Source organism: Henckelia pumila, chromosome 4 (assembly GCF_033568475.1).
Source record: "Henckelia pumila isolate YLH828 chromosome 4, ASM3356847v2, whole genome shotgun sequence".
In the NCBI taxonomy this organism is placed as follows: domain Eukaryota; kingdom Viridiplantae; phylum Streptophyta; class Magnoliopsida; order Lamiales; family Gesneriaceae; genus Henckelia; species Henckelia pumila.
Genome location: NC_133123.1, coordinates 221,888,510 through 221,914,529, shown reverse-complemented (window position 1 = coordinate 221,914,529; position 26,020 = coordinate 221,888,510). Strand labels below are relative to the sequence as shown.

At 38.6% G+C, this 26,020-nt stretch overlaps 2 protein-coding genes and 1 non-coding gene across 3 annotated transcripts; 2 read left to right on the top strand and 1 right to left on the bottom strand.

Moving 5' to 3' along the window:
* Positions 1–3,142: 3,142 nt before the first annotated feature.
* On the bottom strand, positions 3,143–3,248 carry LOC140870128 (small nucleolar RNA R71). Its single transcript, XR_012147106.1, has one exon. It is a non-coding gene; the product is annotated as a small nucleolar RNA R71 (small nucleolar RNA).
* Positions 3,249–4,201: 953 nt separating this feature from the next.
* On the top strand, positions 4,202–5,149 carry LOC140862793 (uncharacterized). The gene is made up of 2 exons (XM_073265828.1): positions 4,202–5,045; positions 5,091–5,149. The coding sequence occupies exons 1-2, from the start codon at positions 4,202–4,204 to the stop codon at positions 5,147–5,149; spliced, it is 903 nt and encodes a 300-aa protein (XP_073121929.1).
* A 54-nt stretch (positions 5,150–5,203) lies between these two features.
* Positions 5,204–17,300, top strand: LOC140862792 (uncharacterized). The gene is made up of 4 exons (XM_073265827.1): positions 5,204–5,301; positions 15,518–15,749; positions 15,948–16,344; positions 16,942–17,300. The coding sequence occupies exons 1-4, from the start codon at positions 5,204–5,206 to the stop codon at positions 17,298–17,300; spliced, it is 1,086 nt and encodes a 361-aa protein (XP_073121928.1).
* Positions 17,301–26,020: the final 8,720 nt, after the last annotated feature.

Sequence of the window (26,020 nt, the reverse complement as noted above, 5' to 3'; positions counted from 1 at the left end):
AATTAGTTCTGGTGGAAGAAGATGAAGAGAGATGTTGCGAGATATGTATCCCGATGTTTGAACTGTCAGCAAGTGAAAGTAGAGAGGAAGCAATCGGGTGGTCTGTTTCGCAGTCTATCTGTTCCTGAATGGAAGTGTGATTACATTTCGATGGATTTCGTCATGAAACTACCGCGATCTATTGATGCGATGCTATTTAGGTAGTGATCTACAAATTGAATAATTCTGCTTGCTTTATTCCATAGAGGATGACGTATCGTCACAATCATATGGCTGAGTTATATGTTAGAAACGTTGTGAGATTGCATGGCATGCCGAAGTCGATCGTTTCAGACCGAGACCCTAGATTCACTTCGTACTTTTGGCACAGTCTTCAAGAGGCACTTGGTACTCGATTACATATGAGTACAGCTTATCATGCTCAGATCGACGGACAGTTAGAGCGAACTATCCAGATGTTAGAGGATATGCTTCGAGCAGTAGTGCTAGACTTTGGCACTAGTTGGCAGGATTCTTTGCCACTTGTCGAGTTTTCTCAAAACAACAGTTACCAAGCGAGTATCGGTATGGCGCCTTTTGAGGCTTTGTACAGTAACAAGTGCCGATCTCATTTGTTTTGGGACGATGCGTCCGAGTCACCTGATTTGGGACCGGATATGCTTAGAGTCATAGCATATCAAGTTAAGATCATCCAGACTAGAATGAAGTCAGCTCAGGATAGACAAGCGAAGTATGCGAATATCAGACGCAGACCTCTGAGTTTTGATCAGGGAGACCGAGTCTTCTTCAAAATTTCTCCTTTCAGAGGCACCATTAGATTTGGAAAGAGAGAGAAGTTATCTCCGAGATTCATCGGACCGTACGAGATTCTCGAGAAGTTAGGCGATCTTGCCTACAGACTTGCACTTCCTCCATCTTTATCTGGTATTCACGATGTTTTTCACGTCTCTATGTTGCGGAAGTATCATCCAGATCCTTCTCATATTCTTCAGCCTGACAAAGCCAAGCTAGACGAGACTCTAAGCTACTTTGAGCGACCGATTCAGATCCTTGACCGAAAGGAGAAGCAGCTCAAAACCAAGTAGATTCCTTTGTTGAAGGTTCAGTGGAGCCGTCTGATAGGAGTCGTTTCTGTGTGTTTTATTGCTTGATTTTTATGTGTTTAGCATTAGTTTGGTGTCATTTTGTTTAGTTTAATTTAGTCTTGTTGAATTTTAGTGTATTTCTGTGTGTTTTGTTCACTCCTATTGATTTATGGTTAATTTGGCAGGAAAATGAGAAAAATCCTAATTTTGAGATTCATAAGGGGGTGCGCTCGGTCTGCAGGATTTAGCAGACCGAGCGCAGGCATGAAAAGAAAAGGCAGAAAGTTTGAAGGAAGTGGAGCGCTCGATCGGTGGAAAACAGCAAATCGAGCGCGTTCTCAAGGAAACGGACAGAAAGTTGGTGGATTTCCCAACGCTCGGTCGGTAGACAATAACAGACTGAGCGCCCGCGCGTAATTTTGAAAAATTTTATTCCGAGAGTTTTATTTGGAAAGGACTCTGAGGGGCACTATATATAAAATATTTTCAGATGTTTCAAGGGTTCGATACACGGAGAATTGAGGCAGAGGCGGCTGCTAAAGATTGAAGACTTCTTCTTCTCGTTGGGAGTCTTTCTTATTGGAAATTTCTGGATTTTTATGTGAAAACTTTGTTAGATTGAATTTTATTATGAGTTGTAGTAGTTAAACCTTTATTTTGTTGGAATTTAGGGGATCCGAACCCCGAAACATGTTTGTGTGATTGAATCTTTGGACGAATTGAGTTTGATTTATACGAGTATTTGATTTTATCATGGTTTATTATTCTATGTTGAAGAGTAGCTAACTTTAGCATAGATTCGTAGGTTGTGAATTGCTGTCGAGAGATAGATTCATGATTAGGACGAGTGATAAAATCCATGGAATTAAAATATTCATAGAGATATGATATTTAGTACATGTTGATAACCATAGACCACCAGGTTGAAAGTTATAGGGATTCAAAGAACTTCAAGCAATCAGTAATGATAAATAATTAAAGAGATTTAATTGTTTCATTAACTTGAACTAGATTGGCATAAACTCAAGAGAGAGTGTCGATACTTCAGGAATTTCTGTCAGATTTATGTGTATTAAATTAAGATTTAATCGTCCAGTTCAATTAGGGGGAAGGTTAACCGAAATTCCAACAAAATCCTTTCATTTTATATTCTTCTAAATCTTTAAAAGTTGGGTTCAATATTTGCATTAATTTTAGTTATTTAAGTTGAGATCTTTAGTTATAAATTTCAGTTTAATCAATCATCAAATTTCGTTACATTAGGTAGAGAAATAAAATAATTTAATTATTGTGACATAGTTCCTGAGGACGATACTCGTACTCAGTACACTTTATTATAACTTGAATCGTGCACTTGCTATAATTTTGAGCATAAAAATGAAATATTTATATTGATTTTAAGTGTTGGTATTTGCTCGATCAAGTTTTTGGCACCGTTGCCGGGGACTATTGATTACTTTGATTTTTCTTATTTAATTTTTTCTACTTCAATTTTAATCACTAGTTTCATCTGTGAACTGCAGGATTCTCTTGCAGTGCATGCAACATGCACCCGAAGCAGAACTCTTGCCTTTTGATCCAGAAATTGAAAGAACTTTTCGCAGGATAAGAATGCAACAAAAAGAAGAAATGGCAGAACAAGAACGACTACGTTGAGATGGAAAAGCTGAGAATAATGCACCACCTATCTACAGGTCAATGCTGGATAGTGCTATGCCATCTATCGAAAATGCCAGACCAAGCATCATCAGGCCAACCATAGCAGCAAATTAGTTTGGAATAAAGCCTGCTATCATTCAAATGGTGCAAAACACAGTCCAGTTTGGTGGGATGACAATCGATGACCCATATGCTCACCTGAAAAATTTTCTAGAAATCTGTGACACTTTCAAGATGCAGGGAGTTTCTGATGACGCTATTCGTTTGCATTTATTTCATTTTTCGTTAAGAGATAAAGCTAAAGCATGGCTAACAAATCTACCTGCAGGTTCGATCACCACTTGGGATGATCTCGCAAAACTTTTCTCACCAAATACTTCCCACCATCCAAATCGATGAAGTTAAGAGCTGACATCACCACTTTTGCTCAAGAGAGCAGGAAACACTATATGAAGCTTGGGAGCGCTACAAAGATCTATTGAGGAGATGCCCACACCACCAATTACCAGACGGTCTTGTGGCACAAACTTTTTATTATGGTCTTCCTCACTCAAATCGCACCATGTTAGATGCAACTCCAGGTGGCAATTTGTTACCAAAATCACCGGAAGATGGATATGAGTTAATTGAGAAGATGTAATCCAGTAGCTATCACCCTCAATCTGACAGGAATGTAGCTAGGAGACCTGCAGGAATGCATCAAGTTGATGCATTCACCTCATTAGCAGCTCAGCTTGAAGTCATGAATAAGAGGATTGAAGAGTTAACTCTAGGGCAGTCTGCGATGCGTATTCAGAAAGTGTGGTGTGAGAAATGTGGTGCTGAACACTTCACGAAATATTGTCAGAAAGGCAATCCATCATATCAACCAGAGGGAGGAATGGTAAACAATGTAGGGAATCAAAACCGCCCTAGGAATTATCCATTATCAAATACATACAATCCAGGGTGGAAACATCATCCAAATTTTTCGTGGGGAGGACAGAACAATAGGCCATATGGGAATCAGAACCATGGAAAACAACATCAGGAGGAGAAGTCAAGCATGGAACAGATGATGCAGAAGTTCATATCATCCACTGAGACCAGAATGCAGAATCAGGATGCATCGATTAATAATTTGGAAAATCAAATAGGGCAGTTAGCTAAAGAGATGTCCAGCAAAGAGCTGGGTACCTTGCCAAGTGACACGGAAAATAATCCAAAGGAGCAGGTCAAGGCTATTGAATTAAGAAGTGAAAAGAGAATCGAAGGCGAGAAAGACTCTGAACCAGCTGTATTATAGAAAACTGCATAAGTCTTCTACTTCTACACAACCACCCACATCAGAGTCGAATATTGTTATTCTGCCACCTTTTCCTGCAGCTCTCAAGAAGGCCAAGCTAGACTCTTAGTTTGCCAAATTTCTAGAAGTATTCAAGAAATTTAATATAAACATCCCCTTCGCCGATGCATTGATGCAAACGCCTAGCTATGCTAAGTTCTTGAATGAGATTCTCTCCAACAAGAGAAAATTGGAGGAGCATGCAATGATCAGTCTAACAAAAAATTGGTCAGCATTAGTTCAGAACAAGATCCCACCGAAGCAAAAAGATCCAGGGATTTTCTCTATTCCTTGTGTTATTAATGATGTACAATTTCATAAGGCTTTGTGTGATTTCGGTGCTAGCATAAAATTAATTCCATATTCTGTTTTCAGGAAACTGAGCTTGGGAGAGCCGAAATCCACCAGGATTTCATTGCAATTGGCGGACATGTCTATCAAATATCCAAGAGGGATAATAGAAGATGTGCTGGTGAAAGTCGGCAAATTCATCTTCTCGGTGGATTTTGTGGTATTTGATATGGAGGAAACCTTGGACATGCCACTTATTCTGGGAAGACCTTTTCTGGCGACAGGGAAAGCACTCATCGATGTCCAAAAGGGAGAATTACTTCTGAGAGTGGGAGAGGAGAAAATCTCTTTTGATGTGTTTAATGATCTTAAATTTTCACAAAGTAATGAAGAGTGTTTTCAAATTGATGTTGTGGACTCACTTTTGTATGATTATGTGCAGGATACATTTCAGGAACCATTAGAAGCTGCACTTGTATCTCCACCTCATGAGGAAGAAATCAATGAAGTAATAGAAGAGATGACTGCTTACTTGAATGATAACCAGTCATGGCAAAAAGGTGGCAAGCTCAGACTCGAAGATCTTGGTGACCGGAAGGACTTAGTCCTCCAGAAACCAAGTCTTGAAGAACCACCAACTGTTGAATTGAAACCACTACCAGCTCATCTTAAATATGTATTTTTAGGTGAGAATGAAAATTTACCTGTCATAATTTCTTCTTCTTTGACAGGTGAAATGGAGGCCAGATTGCTGGATGTTCTAAAAAATCACAAGAGTGTATTTGCCTGAAAGGTAGCAGATATCAAATGCATTAATCCTTCCATCTGCATGCATAAAATCCTAATGGAAGAGAGCATCAACCCCTTGGTCCAACCACACAGGAGGTTAAATCCCAAGATGCAAGAAGTGGTGAAAGCGAAAACGAAAACTTCTAGATGCAGGTATTATTTATCCCATTTTTGATAGTGCATGGGTGAGTCCAGTTCAATGTGTACTAAAAAAATGGGGGATAACTGTCATTAAGAATGAGCAAAATGAGTTGATACATACTAGGATAGTTACAGGTTGGCGTGTGTGTATAGATTATAGGAGATTGAATGACGCAACCCGTAAAGACCATTTTCCCCTCCCCTTCATTGACCAAATGCTAGAAAGGCTTGCTGGGTATGATATTTTATTGCTTTTTAGATGGGTACTCAGGATACAATCAAACTGGGATTGCACCTGAATATCAGGATAAAACAACTTTTACTTGCCCATATGCTATGTTTTGTTAGAACACGTTCTCGGATCTGTCAGATCTGATACCTATGGCAGCGAAAGGTTTAAAATTTTAATTTTTAGATCTGGAACGATTCCAGATCATAGGGTGCCAGATCCTTATGATTAAAACAATTATGTAAAATAAACTGAATTAAATTTTACCTCTCAAGTCTCAACTTGAGGTTATGGACTCCAACAGATAAATCTGCTTTTCTTGTATATCCCAGGAACCGATGCCTCGATCAACTCCTGAATCTGGTCCAGGAACAGAAATCTAAAACCCTCTGATAAACTACACTAGAAAGTCTATATGAAGTTTCTATGAATAGAGATTAACAGATCTGATCTGTTAAATTAGACTGTAATTTTCAAAAATTGCAGACTGAATTTTCGAGAATGGGAGACAAAGGGGTCGGCCAACCCTAGGGAGAAAACTCTCTAGGTTTTTGAAAAAATGAGTTGTGTTCTTTAATTTCTGTAGTGGAATAATTTATTTATAACATGGGCTGTTATAAGCTTAGGGTCCGTTAGTCATAAGTTCAAGCCTGACAAGCAAAGCTCGTATGTTCAGAAATTAATATAAAATTCATCGTGACTCAAATTGATAAAACAATTTTACTAATGTGTACAGAAACCTTTTCTGCATATTTTAAAGTCAAGATAAATTTACTGAATCCGAATTCAGTGATTTCCAAAAATGGCATCCCCATGTCAATTTAGGAAATGTCACTCCCTCTATTCATCAATAAGAAGTCCTACTTCTCGTTTGCTAAATTTAACTCATTAAATTTAACTCTCTCAACGGGAATTAGAAATCCATTACTTGTGTGACCCTCAATGGTTCAGGGATACAGCTAGTCGTAGACTCACAACTCCTTGTGACTCGGAATAACAATTTCCGATTTTCCCATCGAATCATGGTAAGAGTGCCTAGCAAAATCTTCCCATGATTCCCTAGGTATCACTGGTAGTGCCTGCAAGAACAGTTGGGTTTCGGTTAGCGTACAGTACGGCCCCTTCATCCAAATATCCCGATCGAATCAACAACCATTGGTATATCGAGAGTCATTCGGGATTCGATAACTATGCAATACATCTTGAAGATCAAATAGTGACATTGAATGTGCAACTAGGAAACCAAGTAACCTTATGCACAACATGTACTCTGGACAGAGATTCGTCACACTAATATCTCCTCAGATCGCATAGGATATCCACACTCGTAAGCGTGTGGTGAATCCTTGAAAATAAAGCATTGACTCCTATATGTGTCGTAACTGTACCCAATCTCGACACCTGATGACCTTCATGGAGTCGGTAAATGAGTCAAAGTACAGTACTAGCATATAGAGTCTCCATGATGTTTCAAGTAGTAAGGACTAATGGTGTACAACCAAAACCAAAGACTTATCCACTCAATAAGTGAGAACCACTTGGAAAGTCCAAATATGGTAGTTTGATCATTCATCCAATGTATATCCATTTGCATTCTTTGAACATCTCCATGTTCCATACCAATGAAACGTGGTACTCGACATCGCAAATGTTAGTCTCAATATCGAGCGATCCTTATCCTCATTACAGACGGCTCAACTTGACTAGGAACAGGTTTAGAATATACAGTGATTATAAGATGTGTTTCATGATAGTCATCCATATTCACTATCACATCTTACATGCACTCTAGTATATTCAAGGTTTTTATCTAAACATCATATAGTACGTCACAATCATAACAATATGACAAAAGATAAAGTAAATGCCAATAAAGAGTGTAAATTATATTAAACAAAGATTGTTTACAAATAGAGTCATAAAGGCCCTCAGGCAAAAGTTGGCTAGCAGGGCACCCACTATTTCAATCTCCCACTTGCCCTAAAGCCAACTAGTCATACTACGTAGTCCCATTGCTTCGCGATGTTTGTCAAACAAGGGTCCTGGCAAGGGCTTAGTAAGTGGATCAGCGATATTGTCTGCAGAGGCCACTCTCTCGACAATGATGTCTCCTCTTTCCACGATCTCCCGGATGGTGTGGTATTTCCTCAGTATGTGTTTGGATCTTTGATGAGACCTTGGTTCCTTTGCCTGAGCAATGGCACCAGTGTTGTCACAGTACACCGGGACTGGACCAACAGCTTCAGGAATGAACCCCCAACTCTTGGATGAAATTCCTCATCCAAACGGCCTCTTTAGCAGCAGCTGATGCTGAAATGTACTCTGCCTCAGTGGTGTAATCCGCTGTGGTGTCCTGCTTGGAACTTTTCCAAGAGACAGCACCGCCATTGAGCATGAATACAAATCCAGAGGTTGATTTTGAGTCATCCAAGTTGCTTTGGAAGCTAGAATCGGTATAGCCTTCCAATTTCAATTCTCCTCCCCCATAAACAATGAATATATTCTTAGTCCTTTTCAAGTACTTAAGAATATCCTTCATAGCTTTCCAATGCATTTGGCCAGGGTTGGCCTGATATCTGCTCGTGACACTCAGAGCAAAGGCTACATCAGGTCTGGTAGATATCATCCCATACATGATACTATCTATAGCTGACGCATATGGTATGTGTGTCATTTTCTCTATATCTTCGTCAGTCTTGGGAGACATAGACTTGGATAGAGAAACTACATGACACATAGATAGATGTCCTCTCTTGGACTCATTCATAGAGAACCTCTTCAATATGGTGTCGATGTAGGTCGCTTGAGTGAGTCATATCATTCTCTTAGACTTATCTCTATAGATCTGTATTCCAAGAATATAAGATGCCTCACCCAAGTCCTTTATCGAAAATTTACCTGATAACCATATCTTTGTTGATCGTAGCATCCCTACATCATTCCCAATGACTAGGATGTCATCAACATAAAGCACTAAGAATGTCACAGCATCCTTAACTACTTTCTTGTACACGCATGGTTCCTCCGGGTTCTTGATGAAACCAAATTCCTTTATTGTTTCATCAAATTTTTGGTTCCAACTTCTTGATGCCTGTTTGAGACCATAGATTGATCTTTGAAGCTTGCATACCTTATGATCGCTTCCCATGGATGTGAATCCCTCGGGCTGCATCATATAGATATCTTCCTTAATGTTTCTATTAAGGAACGCAGTCTTTACATCCATTTGTCATATCTCATAGTCATACCATATTGCTATGGCAATTAGGATTCTTATGGACTTGAACATTGCGACTGGTGAAAAAGTTTCATCATAGTCAACACCTTGTCTTTGTGTATAAACGTTTGCGACCAATCGTGCCTTGTAGATTAGCATCTTACCATCAGGCCCAAGTTTTCTCTTGTAGATCCATTTACACCCTATAGGAACAATTCCATCGGGAGGATCTACTAAAGACCAAACTTGGTTTGCATGCATGGAGTCTATTTTAGATTGCATGACTTCAAGCCATAAATTCGAATCGGCATCAGAAATTGCCTCCTTGTAGTTTCTTGAATCACATCCAATGTCAGGTTCACTTTGATCCCCTTCAAGTAGGAGATTAAGTCGAACAGGAGGTCTAGAAGCCCTTTCGGATTTTCTAAGATTTGGCGTGTCATTTATTGGTTCCTGAGGTGTAGGGTTGTTATTTTGTATTTTGGGTTCTTCTTGAACTTCTTCGAGTTCCATCATTTTGCCTTTTCTATCAAGTGAGAACTCCTTCTCAAGGAAGGTGGCCTTCCTAAAAACAAACACTTTTGTTTCAGTAGGATGATAGAAGTAATATCCGATCGAATTCTTTGGATACCCTACAAAATAACATAAGGTGGATCGACTGTCCAACTTATCTATCACTGTCTGCTTCACGTAAGCAGGACATCCCCAAATCCTCAATTACGAATACTTCGGAGTTTTGCCAGTCCATAATTTGTATGGAGTTTTATTCACTACTTTAGTATGGACATTGTTTAACAACAACACCGCTGTTTCAAGTGCATAGCCCCAAAACGAAGGTGGGAGCTCAGTGAAGCTCATCATAGATCGAAACATGTCCAACAGAGTTCGATTACGACGCTCTGCTATTACTAATAAGCTGAGGTGTGGCAGGAGGAGTCCACTGAGAAAGAATTCCATTTTCTTTTAGATAGTCTAAAAACTCGGTACTCAAGTATTCACCGCCTCGATCAAATCGAAGTGTTTTAATACTTTTACCTAGTTGATTTTCTACTTCAGTCTTGAATTCTTTGAACTTTTCAAATGATTCAAACTTATATTTCATTAAATATAAATACCCATACTTAGAATAATCATCAGTAAAGGTAATAAAGTAGGTGTGACCAAATTTAGTACCAATACTAAATGGGCCGCAAACATCTGTATGGATCAGATCCAATAGATTTTGACTACGCTCAGGCTTTCCATTAAAAGGTGTTTTAGTCATTTTTCCTTTCAGGAAAGACTCACAAGTAGGTAGAGAGAGTTTATATCTGACATATCAAACATGCCCTCTCCTACTAGCTTGTTCATCATCCGTGAGGAAATATGACCTAGCCTAGCATGCCAAAGGTTTGCTGGGTTTTGACTATCGTTTTTCCTTTTCATTGTTGTTGCCGGTTTATCAACATAATTAACTGGTACGTCTTTTAATTTTAAGTTATATAGATCGTTTTCAAGTTGTCCACATCCAATCAAACATTCATTCTTGTAAATATTGCAAATCACATTCACAAAATTGCAAGAAAAATCATCTCTACCAAGCATAGAAACAGAAATAATGTTTTTAACCAAATCTGGCACAAATAAAACATCTCTCAGAAATAACTTAAAATTGTTCTGCAAAATTAAACAAACATCTCCCACAGCTTTTGCCTCAACTCTGGAACCATTCCCGAGCCTCAACTAGGTCTCACCCATCCTCAGCTTACGACTTCTTGACATCACCTGAAAATCATTGCAAATGTGAGATCCACATCCGATATCCAATACCCAAGAAGTAGTATTAAGTGAAACATTTATTTCAATATAAAACATACCCTTCGCAGTTTGCAACTGCTCGAGATATTCCTTGCAGTTACGTTTCCAGTGACCGGGTTTCTTTCAGTGATGACAAACATCTTCAGACTTGTCCATGTTAGAAGATTTGGTCTTGTTCTACTTCTTGGGCCCAGTTTTCTTGGGAGGGGCAGAACATTTCTTATCCTTTGCACTTGGCCCCTTCTTAGCAGAAGAAGAAGAGCCCACCAAGAGAACCGATTTATCCTTCTTGAATGTGGCCTCATAAGTGACAAGCATATTGACCATCTCTTCAAGGGTGGCCTCTAGCTTGTTCATATTGAAGTTCACCACAAAACCGTCAAACGATGGAGGAAGAGAAAGAAGCCATAAGTCCACACACAGTTCGTGCTCCAACGTCAACTCGAGGGTCACCAATTTTTCAATGAGCCAAATCATGCGTACCCCATGTTCACAGACCGAATCCCCTTCTCGCATGCGGCACATCATCAGCTCTTTGACAGTGGAGTACCTCTCAGCTCTCGATTGAGCCCCAAAAAGATCCTTGAGGTGCATGTGTATGTCAGCAGCATTCACGGCATCCTCAAATTGCCTCTGGAGTTCATCAGACATAGAAGCTTGCATGTAGCATTTGGCCTTGATATCATGGTCCCACCATTTATCAAGTTTGGCCAACTCTTCCGGACTCACATCAGCCGGTGCTTCCTTCAGAGGAGATTTTTCTAGCACGTAGAAAATCTTCTCTGAGCATAGGACAATCTTCAATTTACGGAACCATTCCATATAGTTTGCGCCAATAAGTTTGTTTTGTTCGAGAATAGAAAACAGTGGATTACTCGAATTCATCATAATGATATACTGAAAAGATAACAAAAAATAATCAGTGATTGTTTAATTAATTTACTTAGACATAAAATAAGGCAAGTTTAATTTTATGAATTACTCTCCCACTATTTTAACGATTTCATCATCCTCTAGTGAAAACGAGAAAACCATTTTCTTTAGTAGGATCATGGAGCCCATTTTACAAATTATAGTTCCGAATAAAATCATCCAATTATAGTTTTAAAAAGGTAGAGTCCAATTGCTGCTAGAGCAACCTCAATGTTTTTACCTCATATCCAATAAAGGGCCCAATAATATGACGCCGTTTATAGTAACATGTCAAGTTGACCCATCAATATTAATTTGTGATGGACGGTCGCCATGTGGACCCCCAATAATATGAGTCGATCTCATGGGAGTTCCACCCAACTTACAACAATTGTCTACTCAATGCACAGCTTTTCGACGAACGCCCCCCCCCCCCCCCAATAATATGAGACGGACCACGGCCGCGGGTAGCATCCACCATGCATTGATAGTTGATGGAAGGTAGGAATATTTAAACTATATTTAATTTCCCTTTTGTTAAACTTGATATTTATTTTAAATCATATTTAAAATGAGGGATTTTAATTTTTAAAAAATTGTCTCATCATTTAACTAGTTTGTATGCTTGCAGGATTCATGCAATTTAGTTTAAATATGCAAACAACAATAATATCAAATATTAAATAAAGGATGATCGGTGCCTAGATCTAGTCGACCCGTGGTTGCCAATCACGAGTCTATATCCAATCCTAGGTGATATGCAAGTATGCAATGCAATCCTATTACATTGAGCTTCCAATTTACATTTTTTCGGTCTTTATCATCGTCCGCTGGGCCCACCATCATCTTCAAATCTTTATCTCCCACTATGTCTAATAAATTTACAATAAATTTCGATGACAAGTAGGGGATACATATTTTAAGGATGGGAACGGATCATAAACCAGGCCCACTTTCATTATAAATGACAAATCAAATTGGGCCATAATACAAGCCCATTAATAATAATACCCAACAACAATAATAAGAACCAAATGTAAACAACCTAGCATACACCTAAAAAATTGGTCATGGTAATCGATCATCCTTTTATCCAATTATTTAATTCAATTAAATGATTGAATAACATGCAATTCCAAATGGCAATATATTTAAACAGATAAAATCATATTTTATACAGAAAATTCCATTATATATATATATCATCATATTTTATCTAATTTATCCATAAAAACATATTTTATACTTAAAATCTTATTTTTTATATAAAATCATATTTTATTATCAATTGTACCAAAATAAATAATTTTTCATAAAATTTAATTTATTGGATTAAATTTATAAATATTCCAAAAATTCAAATTTATCCAAAAAATTAATTCTCTTAAAAATTCTGGGTTCAAACAATTTTGACTCATTTTCTCGTGGACCAATCGAAACTATTTCTTGATCGGGCCAAAAACTGGCCCAATAATCGTTACCGGGCCGAAATTCATAATTTCAAATAAAATAAAATAAAATATAATTTTTTGGGCTGCCCGGGACGATCCCGAGTAGCCCCCTCGACCATCGGGGGCCCAACCCAGCTACTAGGCCGCCGTACACGGCCCAGCTGCGCGCAGACCATCTGCGTGCAGCCCCAAATTTTTTTTTTCGTTCTGTTTTTCTGAAAAACCGAGGCTATGTACAATCGATATAATTTTAATCGTAAGATCGGAGAACAACCTGTCTCTGACGCCACTGTTGGAACACGTTCTCGGATCTGTCAGATCTGATACCAATGACAGCGGAAGGTTTAAAATTTTAATTTTTATATCTGGAACGATTCCAGATCATAGGGTGCCAGATCCTTACGATTAAAACAGTTATGTAAAATAAAATAGAATTAAATTTTACCTCTCAAGTCTCAACTTGAGGTTATAGACTCCAACAGATAAATCTGCTCTTCTTGTATATCCCAGGAACCGATGCCTCGATCAACTCCTGAATCAGGTCCACGAACAGAAATCTAAAACCCTCTGATAGACTGCACTAGAAAGTCTATCAAAAGTTTCTACGAAGAGAAATTAACAGATCTGATCTATTAAATCAAACTTCAATTTTCGAAAATTGCAGATTGCAATTTTCGAGAATGGGAGACAGAGGGGTCGGCCAACCCTAGGGAGAAAACTCTCTAGGTTTTCGAAAAAATGATCCGTGTTCTTTTATTTTTGTACAGGAATAACTTATTTATAACATGGGCTGCTAACAGCTTAGGACCCGTTAGTCATAAGTTCAAGCCTGACAAGCAAAGCCCGTATGTTCAGAAATTAATATAAAATTCATCGTGACTCAAATTGATAAACCAATTTTACCAATGTGTACAGAAATCTTTTCTACATATTTTAAAGTCAAGATAAATTTACTGAATCCGAATTCAGTGGATTCCAAAAATGGCATCCCCATGTCAATTTAGGAAATCTCACTCCCTCTATTCATCAATAAGAAGTCCTACTTCTCGATTGCTAAATTTAAATCTTTCAACGGGGATTATAAATCCATTACTTGTGTGACCCTCAATGGTTCAGGGATACAACTAGCCGTGGACTCACAACTCCTTGTTACTTAGAACAACAATTTCCGACTTGCCCATCGAATCATGGTAAGAGCGTCTAGCAACATAGCCCCATGATTCCCTAGATATCACTGATAGTGCCTGCAAGAACTAGTGGGTTTCGGTTAGCGCACAGTACGGTCCCTTCATCCAAATATCCCGATCGAATCAACAACCATTGGTATATCAAGAGTCGTTCGAGATTCGATAACTAAGCAATACATCTAGAAGATCAAATAGTGACATCGCATGTGCAACTAGGAAACCAAGTAACCTTAAGCACATCATGTAATCTGGCCAGAGATTTGTCACACTAATATCTTCTCAGATCGCATAGGATATCCACACTCGTAAGCGTGTGGTGAATCCTTGACAACAAAGCATTGACTCCTATATGTGTTGTAACTGTACCCAATCTCGACACCTGATGACCCTCATGGAGTCGTAAATGAGTCAAAGTACAGTACTAGCATATAGAGTCTCCATGATGTTTCAAGTAGTAAGGACTAATGATGTACAACCAAAACCACGGACTTATCCTCTCAATAAGTGAGAACAACTTGGAAAGTCCGAATAGGGTAGTTCGATCATTCATCCAATGAATATCCATTAGCATGCTTTGAACATCTCCATGTTCCATACCAATGAAACGTAGTACTCGGCATTGCAAATGCTAGTCTCAATATTGAGCGATCCTTATCCTCATTACAGACGGCTCAATTGACTAGGAACAAGTTTAGAATATACAGTGATTATGAGATGTGTTTCATAATAGTCATCCATATTCACTATCGCATCTTACATGAACTCTAGTATATTCAAGGTCTTTATCTAAACATCATATAGTACGTCACAATCATAACAATATGACAAAAAATAAAGTAAATGCCAATAAAAAGTTTAAATTATATTAAATAAAGATTATTTACAAATAGAGTCATAAAGGCCCTCAGCCACAAGTTGGCTAGCAGGACACCCACTCTTTCATGTTTGCCTATAGACGTATGCCTTTTTGTCTTTGTAATGCTCCTAAAACTTTTCAGAGATGCATGACTGCTATATTTCATGATATGGCTGAAAATTTTCTAGAAATATTCATGGATGATTTTTCCATTTTTGGTCAGTCTTTTGATGCATGTCTGAATAATCTGAATAATGTTTTGATGAGATGTGAGGAGAAGAACTTGGTACTCAACTGGGAAAAGTGCCACTTTATGGTGACCGAAGGTATTGTCTTAGGGCACCGAATATCTGAGCAGGGAATCGAGGTGGACAAGGCCAAGGTGCAATTCATTCAGAATTTACCTCCACCGACAACAATCAAGGAAGTCAGAAGTTTTTTAGGCCATGCCGGGTTTTATCGGCGATTCATTAAAGATTTTTCAAAAATTGAAAAACCTTTGTCTTCTTTATTGATGAAAGATACACCTTTTAATTTTGATTCCAATTGTTTACAGGCGTTTGAATTTCTATGAGAAAGATTGGTGATTGCACCAGTGCTGATCTCGCCAGATTGGGATCTTCCATTTGAGGTGATGTGTGACGCCAGCGACTCGGCTGTTGGAGCTATACTTGGCCAGAGGGTAGACAAGGTATTCCGTACTATTTACTATGCTAGAAAAACCTTGAATGAGGCTCAATTGAATTATGCTATTAATGAAAAGGAGTTTCTAGCTGTAGTTTTTGCACTTGAAAAGTTTCATTCATACCTTGTACTTTCAAAAATCACTGTATACACTGATCATTCTGCAATAAGACACCTATTGTCTAAGAAAGATGAAAAACCTAGGTTTATTAGGTTGATCCTGCTCTTACAATAATTTGACTTAGAGATAAAGGATAAAAAATGAGTAGAAAATGTTGTAGCTAATCACCTGTCTAGACTAGAATGCATTCTTGATTGTGCATAGAATGATATTGAGGACATAGATGATTGGTTCCCTGATGAAAAGTTGTTTTTCATAGAAAACTCCCCTTGGTATGATAATTTTTCAAATTACTTGGTCACGGGCACACTCCCACATAACTTGTATTTTCATCAAAAGAAAAAGTTTCTGTCAGATGTAAAGCATTATTTTTGGGAAAAACCTTTCTTGTTTAAAATTTGTGCTTACTCTATGATCTGGAGATGTGTGGCAGAAGGAGAGATGAAAAGTATCCTCAGTCATTGTCATGACCATGAGGTAGGCAGCCATGCTGAGCCAATAAAGACGGCAGTTAAGGTACTTGAATGTGGGTTTTATTGGCCCAATCTTTTTAAAGATGCGCGGTATTTTGTCTTTGAGTGTGATCGATGTCAGCAAACAGGTAATATCTCAAATCGTCATGAAATGCCATTGAATAATATTATTGAATGTGAGATATTTGATGTGTGGGGAATCGACTTCATGGGACCATTTCCAAACTCTTTTACAAAAAAATACATTTTGGTCGCTGTCGATTATGTTTCTAAATGGGTAGAAGCAGAAGCTTGTGTAACTAATGATGCACTGGTGGTCACAAAATTTTTAAAGAAAAACATTTTTAATCGGTTTGGTACACCCCGTGCAATTATTAGTGATGGTGGCACCCACTTTTGCAACAAACTCTTCGAAATTTTTTTGAAGAAATATGGTGTCAAGCACAAAGTTTCTACAGCTTATCATCCCCAAACGAGTGGCCAAGTATAAGTGTCCAATCGAGAAATTAAGCAAATTTTAGAAAAAAAAAGTGTGAGTACAAATAGAAAGGATTGGGCACTTCGACTTGATGATGCATTATGGGCCTACAGAACTGCTTTTAAGACTCCTATAGGCACCTCCCCATATAGACTGTTGTTTGGTAAGACATGCCATTTGCCAGTTGAGTTAGAGCATAGAGAATATTGGGCTATCAAAGCATTAAATTTTGAATTTGCTGCTGTAGGTGAGAAGAGATTGCTTGAGCTGAACCAATTAGAGGAATTTCAATATCAAGCATATGATATGGCGGTGTCATACAAAGAAATGACCAAGAGAATACATGACAGACGCATTCACCAAAGAGAATTTAAGGAAGGAGAAGCAGTTATTTTTTTTAACTCCAGGCTGAGGCTCTTTCCTGGGAAGTTAAAGTCTAGGTGGTCCGGTCCTTACAAAATCACTAAGGTGTATCCATCGGGGGCCATTGAAATAAAGGATGCAAGAAATGAGTCTTTCACTATCAATGCTCAGAGGCTGAAGCACTATGTGGGGGGTGATGTCGACTCAACGCCAGTCATCACCACACTGACTGACCAAGACTAGTTTGGGGAGGAGAACAGTCGAGCTCTAGACTATAAATTGAAAACTACTCTCTTAGCTCTCTTTTATTTTAATTTATTTTGCTTTAAACTTTTCACTCTTCAGTTTTTTTAAGTTTTATCATTTTTATTTTCGTTTGATTTTGAAAAAAAAAATTCAAAATGGGGTGCGCTCGGGCTGCAAAATCCTGCAGACCGAGCGCCCAAAATTCTTTCAACTTACTGTTTTGCTAAAATGGGGGTGCGCTCGGTCAGCAAAATTCAGCAGACCGAGCGCCCAACAATACCCCAAATCTCTGTTTTTCTAAATCGGATATGCGCTCGGTCTGCTAAAAATAGCAGACCGAGCGCATCGCGCATATACAGATATTAAAAGGCCCGATCCCCTTTCCCCTTTCATTATTTCTCGTTCTTTCTCTCACTCTAAACCCTACGACTCCTCCTCTCATCCCTATTTCTGACTTCTTCCCATCGAATTCATAGGTACCTCTTTTTAATTTCCCTAATTTCGTTTAAGATGGGTCCTAAGAAAGCAAAGATTGCCACCTCTCGTGCCTCTTCTTCATCCTCCACCATTATCGATGGCAAGTTTGTCTCAGTGGAGGCGAAAGCAAGATATGAAGACGCAAAGATCAACTAGACTCCGATTCCTGAGAGAGTAATAGATCTATCTGAGAACCTCACTATCGCCCTCGGCATCACTGAGCGAGGATGGACCGAGTTCTGCCGCCAACCTCCAGCGGCAGTCGTACCTTTGGTACGGGAATTCTATGCGAACGCCCCTGAACGTACATATAACAAAGCTTTTGTGAGGGGTAAGTTTGTCTCTTTTGACCCTGAAACTATTAATGATTTATTGCAAACACCGGAGGTTGATGATAGCCAATTTCAAGCATTTAAGTATAACCCGGATTATAATCTTGTCTCTGCTGAATTGTGATTTGATGGAAACATTTGGAAGGACTCGGTAAAAATTTTTTCGTTTAAAGAAAAGTTTTTGAGAATGGAACCGGCATTGTGGTATGCGTTTCTCACTCACAGGATGATGCTGATAACCCACACGCACATCGTGGTGATGAGCAGGGCATTTTTGTTGTTTGCCCTACACGAACACTGACCCATCAATGCAGGCAAACTTATCAACAAAGAGTTGTACACGTCCATCCGTTCACCGAATATTGGCATATTTTTTCCGTCTATTGTTTCCGCACTTTGTGTGCAAGATGGAGTTGTAGTGCGAGACGATGAGGAATGACAACATCCAATGCAGGATGTGGACAATTCACTTGTGAAGACAAAGCAAAATTTCAAATTGCAGGAGTTTACATCGCATGGGCAGGCAAGTTCTGGGGCCGGTATATCTTCGAGGCATGTACCAAAACCAATGCCCAGTCATCACCCTGTTACCGAGACGACCAATGAATTGTATGTCTGGGTTCAATATCAAAATGAGTTCCAAAACGTCACTTTTGCCCAATTGGAGTCGCAGAACGCTATGCTTCGAGGGTTACTCTCTCATGCCGGGTTGGACCCTACGGCCTATCCTACTCCACCACCATATCCACCTCCATTCCATTTCCAGTACACTGCTCTCCGCCATAATCTGCCTGATGATTCAGATGACGATGCCGATGGCGACGATGAGGACCAATGATCAGGGGAGTGTTTGTTTTAGTTTTATTTTGTTTTATTTTGTGTGTTTTGCATACTAGATTCTGTTTTTTTTTCTCCATGCTTTTAGGTTCATTTTTCGTCTGTGTAGCATTGAGGACCATGCTTGTTTCTAGTTTGGGGAGGGTGTCTTTTGTGTTTTCTTGCATTTTTTCTGCGTCTTTTGTTGTGTGTTGTGTAATGCATGCTATCTATTTTGTGTGTTTTGCATACTAGGTTCTGTGAATGTTTATGTTTTGAAATGAATTTTCTGAGGCTTGGAAAATATGAGTTTATCCATAGTGGTGGTGTTTTGTGTTATGTTTGCATTCTATTTTGTCATCTTTTTTGCTTGAGGGCAAGCAAAAGGTTAGTGTGGGGAGGTTGATAAGAGTCGTTTTTGCGTATTTTATTGCTTGATTTTTATGTGTTTAGCATTAGTTTTGTGTCATTTTGTTTATTTTAATTTAGTCTTGTTGCATTTTAGTGTATTTCTGTGTGTTTTGTTTACTCCTATTGATTTATGATTAATTTGGAAGGAAAATGAGAAAAAACCTAATTTTGGGATTCATAAGGGGGTGTGCTCGGTCTGCAGGATTTAGCAGACCGAGCACAGGCATGAAAAGAAAAGGCATAAAGTTTGAAGGAAGTGGAGCGCTCGATCGGTGGAAAACAGCAGACCGAGCTCGTGCTCAAGGAAACGAGCAGAAATTTGGTGGATTTCCCAGCGCTCGGTCGGTAGAAAATAACAGACCAAGCGCCCGCGCATAATTTTGGAAAAAAATTTTCCGAGAGTTTTATTTGGAAAGGACTCTGAGGGGAACTATATATAGAATATTTTCAGACTTTTCAAGGGTTCGATACACGGAGAATTGAGGCGGAGGTGGCTGCTGAAGATTGAAGACTTATTCTTCTCATTGGGAGTCTTTCCTATTTGAAATTTCTGGATTTTTATGTGAAAACTTTGTTAGATTGAATTTTATTATGAATTGTAGTAGCTAAACCTTTATTTTGATGGAATTTAGGGGATCCGAACCCCGAAACATGTTTGTGTGATTGAATATTTGGACGAATTGAGTTTGATTTATACGAGTATTTGATTTTATCATGGTTTATTATTCTATGTTGAAGAGTATCTAACTTTAGCATAGATTTGCAGGTTGTGAATTGCTGTCGAGAGATAGATTCATGATTAGGACGAGTGATAAAATCCATGGACTTAAAATATGCATAGAGATATGATATTTAGTACATGTTGATAGCCATAGACCATCAGGTTAAAAGTTATAGGGATTCAAATAACGTCAAGCAATCATTAATGATAAATAATTAAAGAGATTTAATTGTTTCATTAACTTGAATTAGATTGGCATAAACTCGAGAGATAATGTCGATACTTCAAGAATTTCTGTCATATTTATGTGTATTAAATTAAGATTCAACCGTCCAGTTCAATTAGGGGGAAGGTGAACCGAAATTCCAACAAAATCCTTTCAATTATATTCTTCTCAATATTGAAAAGTTGGGTTCATTATTTGCATTAATTTTAGTTATTTAAGTTGATTTCTTTAGTTATAAATTTTAGTTTAATCAATCATAAAATTTCGTTACTTTAGGTAGAGAAATAAAATAATTTATTTATTGTGACATAGTCCCTGAGGACGATACTCATACTCAGTACACTTTATTATAACTTGAGTCGTGCACTTGCGATAATTTTGGCATAAAAAGGAAATATTTATATTGATTTTAAGTGTTGGTATTTGCTCGATCACCGTCACGGAGTCGAGGAAGCGACTTGGGAGACAGAATCTGACATGAGACAGCGTTTTCCTGAGTTATTCGGATGATGTGAGTTCTTCTTAATGTCTTTTGTTCTTTATTCTATCTTATGTGATTGATTCTTATTGATTTTGAGGACGAAATCTCTTCTTAGAAGGAGAGAATTGTAACGCCCAATTTTATATTAATTGAGTTAATTTGAGATAATCGGAGATTACAGAGTTCAAAAGCCAATTTGTTTTTTTATCAAGGTCTATTTTGCAATTTTCGGATTTTTCAGGGACTAAAATGCAAATATTAAGTCTATTAGATATTTATAAGGAATTGACTTGACTCCATCACCTCCATCTCGCCTTCTCCCTCCATTGTTGAGTCCCAAATTGGTTCTTCAGGCTTTCTGATCCCGGTTTCTGCTCGATCCATCCGTTATAATTTTAATCCGAAGACAGATTAACGATCACGACAGCAAGAGCTTCATTCTATCGTAAGTATTTCTTCGATCAGTTGTAATTCTATTTTCGGATGTTGTTAGAATCGATTAGGTTTCGGTTATGTTGTTCTTGAACAAGTTCTTATCGTTTATTCTCAGTAGGTTTTGAAATAGAGCGTCGTTCGAAATTGTTATGATTTTCGGAAGCATAATTCGAAAATGGAGATTTTGAGATATGTTGGATTTGAGTTTTTATTGTTGTTTTAGCATTGATTTGAGTTGTTTGCGATGCTGTACTGCTGTCTGTGTTTTCGGTTTGATCAGTTTATAGTCGTTATGCCGCCGATTTGAGATTTGGGATTTTTGAACCGTTTTAGTTGTTGAACTTTGGCTATTGAGTTTGTTCGTCGTTGTTGATCATCTTTTGTCTCCGTACAGATTCTTTTGAAGTTTTTCAAGCCCAGAGTTAGTAGCAGTCGATCGTCAAAGAGTTGGACAAAGAGCGGTAAAGAGTGTACCTTGAGTGATGTTGTTGTTTAGTTTGTTTAGTTTTTGATATAACCTCTTTTGTAGCTTATCCAGAGTTGTAGATACTCGAATCAAAAGGTACAAAAATTCATCGTTTTAGCGGGATAGCACACTCGAGACAGTTGGTTCTTGAGTTTTACCTTAAATCACATATTTGCATCAATACTTGTTCTAGAATGTGGAACATGTATTTTTTTTCTTTGAGTTTTTGTTATATGGCTTAATGCTTTATGTTTTTTTATGCATTCATCTTGAGCCAAACCTTTTATTCTGCGTGCAAAATGACTCTTTTTGTTTAGACGTTTTGGGTGCTATACTGCGAGTGGCCTGGGTTGTAGAAGTTCACCTAGCGTCAACATACTCCTTATAGTCGCACCAAAGTCTAGGGGATTGGGATACGTGCCACCACCTCGATTGGGAGAGTCGGTGAGTCGTTATATGATCTCATCCCTGGGATCCCAAAAGAATAACAGCAATCTCTTGTTTATCAGAGTTGATATCCCGATTTTAAAGACATGCATTTCATTCGTCTTAACATTGAATATGTTATCTTGATATCATGTTGTGGATGTATTACTTGTATTGCATGTTATGTTACTTTTACTGGGAATATCAGTCTCACCGGAGTTATCCGACTATTGCTTTGTTTTGTATGTGTACTTGGCAACAGGTGGGGCAGGATCAAGTCAGAGGAGGCTTGGTTAGCTTCGAGATCAAGGGATAGAAGTGAGACTTGGTTTAGAAGTCGAATCAGCATGTCAATCTAGTCTATATTTTGAAGCATGTTTAGAACTCGAACTTGGTTGATGTTTGTAGTTCTATTATTCGAATATTGTGGATTGAATGTTGTCGTTGCATGTATTATGAACCTTTTTATGTTTTGAGTTTATTGGACTTGAGCTTTGGCAAGATTTCTGCTGTTTTTCAGCTCTGTGCTGTCATCGCTCGATTCTATTTTTGTAAAAGCTTGTCCGCTCGATCGGTTGAGTTTTACCGATCGAGCGGCGCAAGTCTTGAGCCGGGAAATAAGTTTTGGAAAACTTGCTCGCTCGAGCGGTTGAGTTCTACGGATCGAGCGAGGCATTGTTTACTTAAAAAAAAATTCTTTAATTGCTTTTTGTCTTGGATCTTGTATGCTTAATTATTGTTTAATCCGAGATTAGATGTTTAGAACCAAGGTCTCACAACTGCTACAACCTTGGTAGCGCTTAACCACAAATCCTTCGAATATCACGCCTAGAAATGCTTTAAAAACCCACTAGAATCACCTAAGAACGAGAGAGAGAAGAGGGAAATGAGCAGGGAAGAATGAGCTGTCGACCAATATTTATAGACCATGATTAGAACGTCTGATCTCACGTTCAGACTGTTGGAGAACGGCGATCAGATCAATCAGAATTGATACCCGGTGCAGCGGAAGTTTAAAAATTTTATATGGAACGATTCCATAATGGGTATCAAAACTTTACGATTAAATTGTGTGTGTAAAAATTAAATAACAATTATAAATTTTTACCTCCAATCTCAAATCGAGATTATGGACACCAACATATTGCTCTGCTCTTGTTGTATCTCCCAGGAACTGATGGATGAACTGTTCTTCAATCAGGTCCATGAACAGAGATTTAATCCCTCTGATAGATTGCACTAGAAAATCTATCAGAAGTTTCTACGAAGAGAATTAACGAATTTGATCCGTTAAACTAGACTGTAATTCAAAATTCACAGGCTGGATTTTTCCCGAGCAGAGGGGAGGGGGGCGGCCACTTTTAGAGAGAAAACTAGGGTTTTTCGAAAATTGTGACATTTTGTGTTGTAATTTCTGTACTGCAATAACTTATTTATAATGTAGGCCGCTAACAGCTTAGGGCCCATTAGTCATAAGTTCAAGCCCGACAAGCAAAGCCCGCATGTTCAGAAATTAATATAAAATTCATCGTGACTCTGATTGATAAACCTATTTTACCAATGTTCACAGAAACCATTTCTGCACCTTTTAAAGTCAAGATAAATTTTTCTGAATCCGAATTCAGTGATTTCCAAAAATGCCCATCCCTATGTCATTTTAGGAAATCTTACTCCTCTACTCTTAAATAAGAAGTCCCACTTCTTTGTTCATTAAATTTAACTCTTTAAATTTAACTATCTCAACGGGGATTAAAAATCCATTACTCTGTGTGACCCTCAATGGTTCAGGGATACAGCTTGCCGTGGGCTCACAACTCCTTGTGACTCGGAACAACAATTTCCGACTTGCCCATCGAATCATGGTAAGAGCGCCTAGCAACATCGCCCCATGATTCCCTAGGTATCACTGATAGTGCCTGCAAGAACCAATAGATTTTGGTTAGCGTACAGTACGGTCCCTTCATCCATATATCCCGATCGAATCAACAACCATTGGTAAATCGAGAGTCGTTCGAGATTCGATAACTATGGAATACATCTTGAAGATCAAATAGTGACATCGCATGTGCTACTAAGAAACCATTTCTTAAAACACATCATGTACTCTGGCCAGAGATTCGTCACACTAATATCTCCTCAGATCGCATAGGATATCCACACTCGCAAGTATGTGGTAAATCCTTGACAACAAAGCATTGACTCCTATATGTGTTGTAACTGTACCCAATCCCGACACCTGATGACCCCAATAGAGTCGGTAAATGAGTCAAAGCATAGTACTAGCATATAGAGTCTCAATGATGTTTCAAGTAGTAAGGACTAATGGTGTACAACCAAAACCGCGGACTTCATCCACTCGATAAGTGATAACCACTTGGAAAGTCCGGATAGGGTAGTTCGATCATTCATCATATGAATATCCATTTGCATGCTTTGAACATCTCTATGTTCCTTACCAATGAAACGTGGTACTCGGCATCGCAAATGCTAGTCTCAATCTCGAGCGATCCTTATCCTTATTATCGGACGGCTCAATCGACTAGGAACAGTTTAGAATATACAGTGACTATAAGATGTGTTTCATGATAGCCATCCCCATGTGCTACTACATCTTACATACACTATAGTATATTCAAGGTCTTTATCAAAACAACAATAGTATATCACAATATAACAATATGAAGAAAGATAAAGTCATTGCCATTAATAAAAGTGTAAATAATATTAAACAAAAGATTGTTTATACAAAGAGTCATCAAAGCCCTTAGCCACAAGTTGGCTCACCGGGCACCCACTCTTTCACAGACCTTCCGAACACACTTCGGAACTTTCGATCTTCCTTCCAAAGTCCATCCACCGAATGTGTGTCCTTTGATTGAACGACTCAGCTGCCGACAACGTTCGGATCTTTCAAACTCTTGTTAAGGGTTTCCGATCTCTGTCACGTCCAATCATCAAATTGAAACACACACCCTATCTGACTCACACATGAATCGGATCTTCCGATCTGCAGTTCGGTGATTCCAAACTGCTCGGTACTTTTGATCAACAATACAAGCTTTCGAACCTGTTCGGTGCTTCTGAACTGCTCTTCGAGCTTCAAAACTATCCCAACACTTGAAGCCCTCGAAACCATTTTTTATCGTCCTGAATCCTATTTCTAACTCCATAAACCCAAATGTGAACCCCTTAATCACATTTAAGAAATAATTAACTTAAATAAGAGTCGGGCTTGTAGTGACTCGTAACAGTAATTAGCGATTAATGAGTATATTAATCGTGTGATCATGTTTTGATTTATTAATTCATAATTAAGGAAACTTCAGATGAGTTAACGAAGTTCGGAAATGGATCCAAAACACTCGAAAATGGCCTAGAGAGTCCCAAGACTCGAGTGGGATCGGAGCCACCGATCCATAATCGGAGCTTTCAATCTTAGTGAGTTCGGAACCACGTTGGAAGCAGGACGATCGGAGCTTCCAATCGGCCGTCGGTGACAGGTGTGTGGTTGCATGTAAAGGAAATGACGCATGGCAATCGGAGACTCCGAAGAAGGAACGAAGCTTCCGATCTGCGGCATTCGGAACTTCCGAACGTGGAATGGAGCTTTCGATCACTGTCTATAAATATAGCTGCGAGGGCCTCATTTCAAAGCATACCAAGTTCCTCTCCTTCGCCCGCGTGACTCTATTTTAGGGCTTTGGGTACTCTTATTTTTGATTTGGAGTAGGAAATATATTTTAGCATAGTCAGACAGTGTCTGACATAGTAGCGAAGCGGCATCCGAGTAGCGGAGCAGTGCTTGAGGCTGTGGAGCTGCAGCAGGGGTGTGCCCCTGGTTGCGGGATAGTCGCCATCAGTGGGCTGACAACGGACGCAGGTATAGCTATGGTCTCTTTAAATTAATTAGGAGTATGCAATAGCTT

Excerpts from the sequence above, each read along its gene's own strand:
- LOC140862793 (XM_073265828.1), top strand. The coding sequence starts at position 4,202 with ATGCAAACGCCTAGCTATGCTAAGTTCTTGAATGAGATTCTCTCCAAC. Across the intron at positions 5,046-5,090 it reads TCTTAAATATGTATTTTTAG|GTGAAATGGAGGCCAGATTG; the intron begins GTGAGAATGAAA and ends CTTCTTTGACAG.
- LOC140862792 (XM_073265827.1), top strand. The coding sequence starts at position 5,204 with ATGGAAGAGAGCATCAACCCCTTGGTCCAACCACACAGGAGGTTAAAT. Across the intron at positions 5,302-15,517 it reads ACGAAAACTTCTAGATGCAG|ATTGGTGATTGCACCAGTGC; the intron begins GTATTATTTATC and ends TCTATGAGAAAG. Across the intron at positions 15,750-15,947 it reads AAAAGTTTCATTCATACCTT|AATGATATTGAGGACATAGA; the intron begins GTACTTTCAAAA and ends GATTGTGCATAG.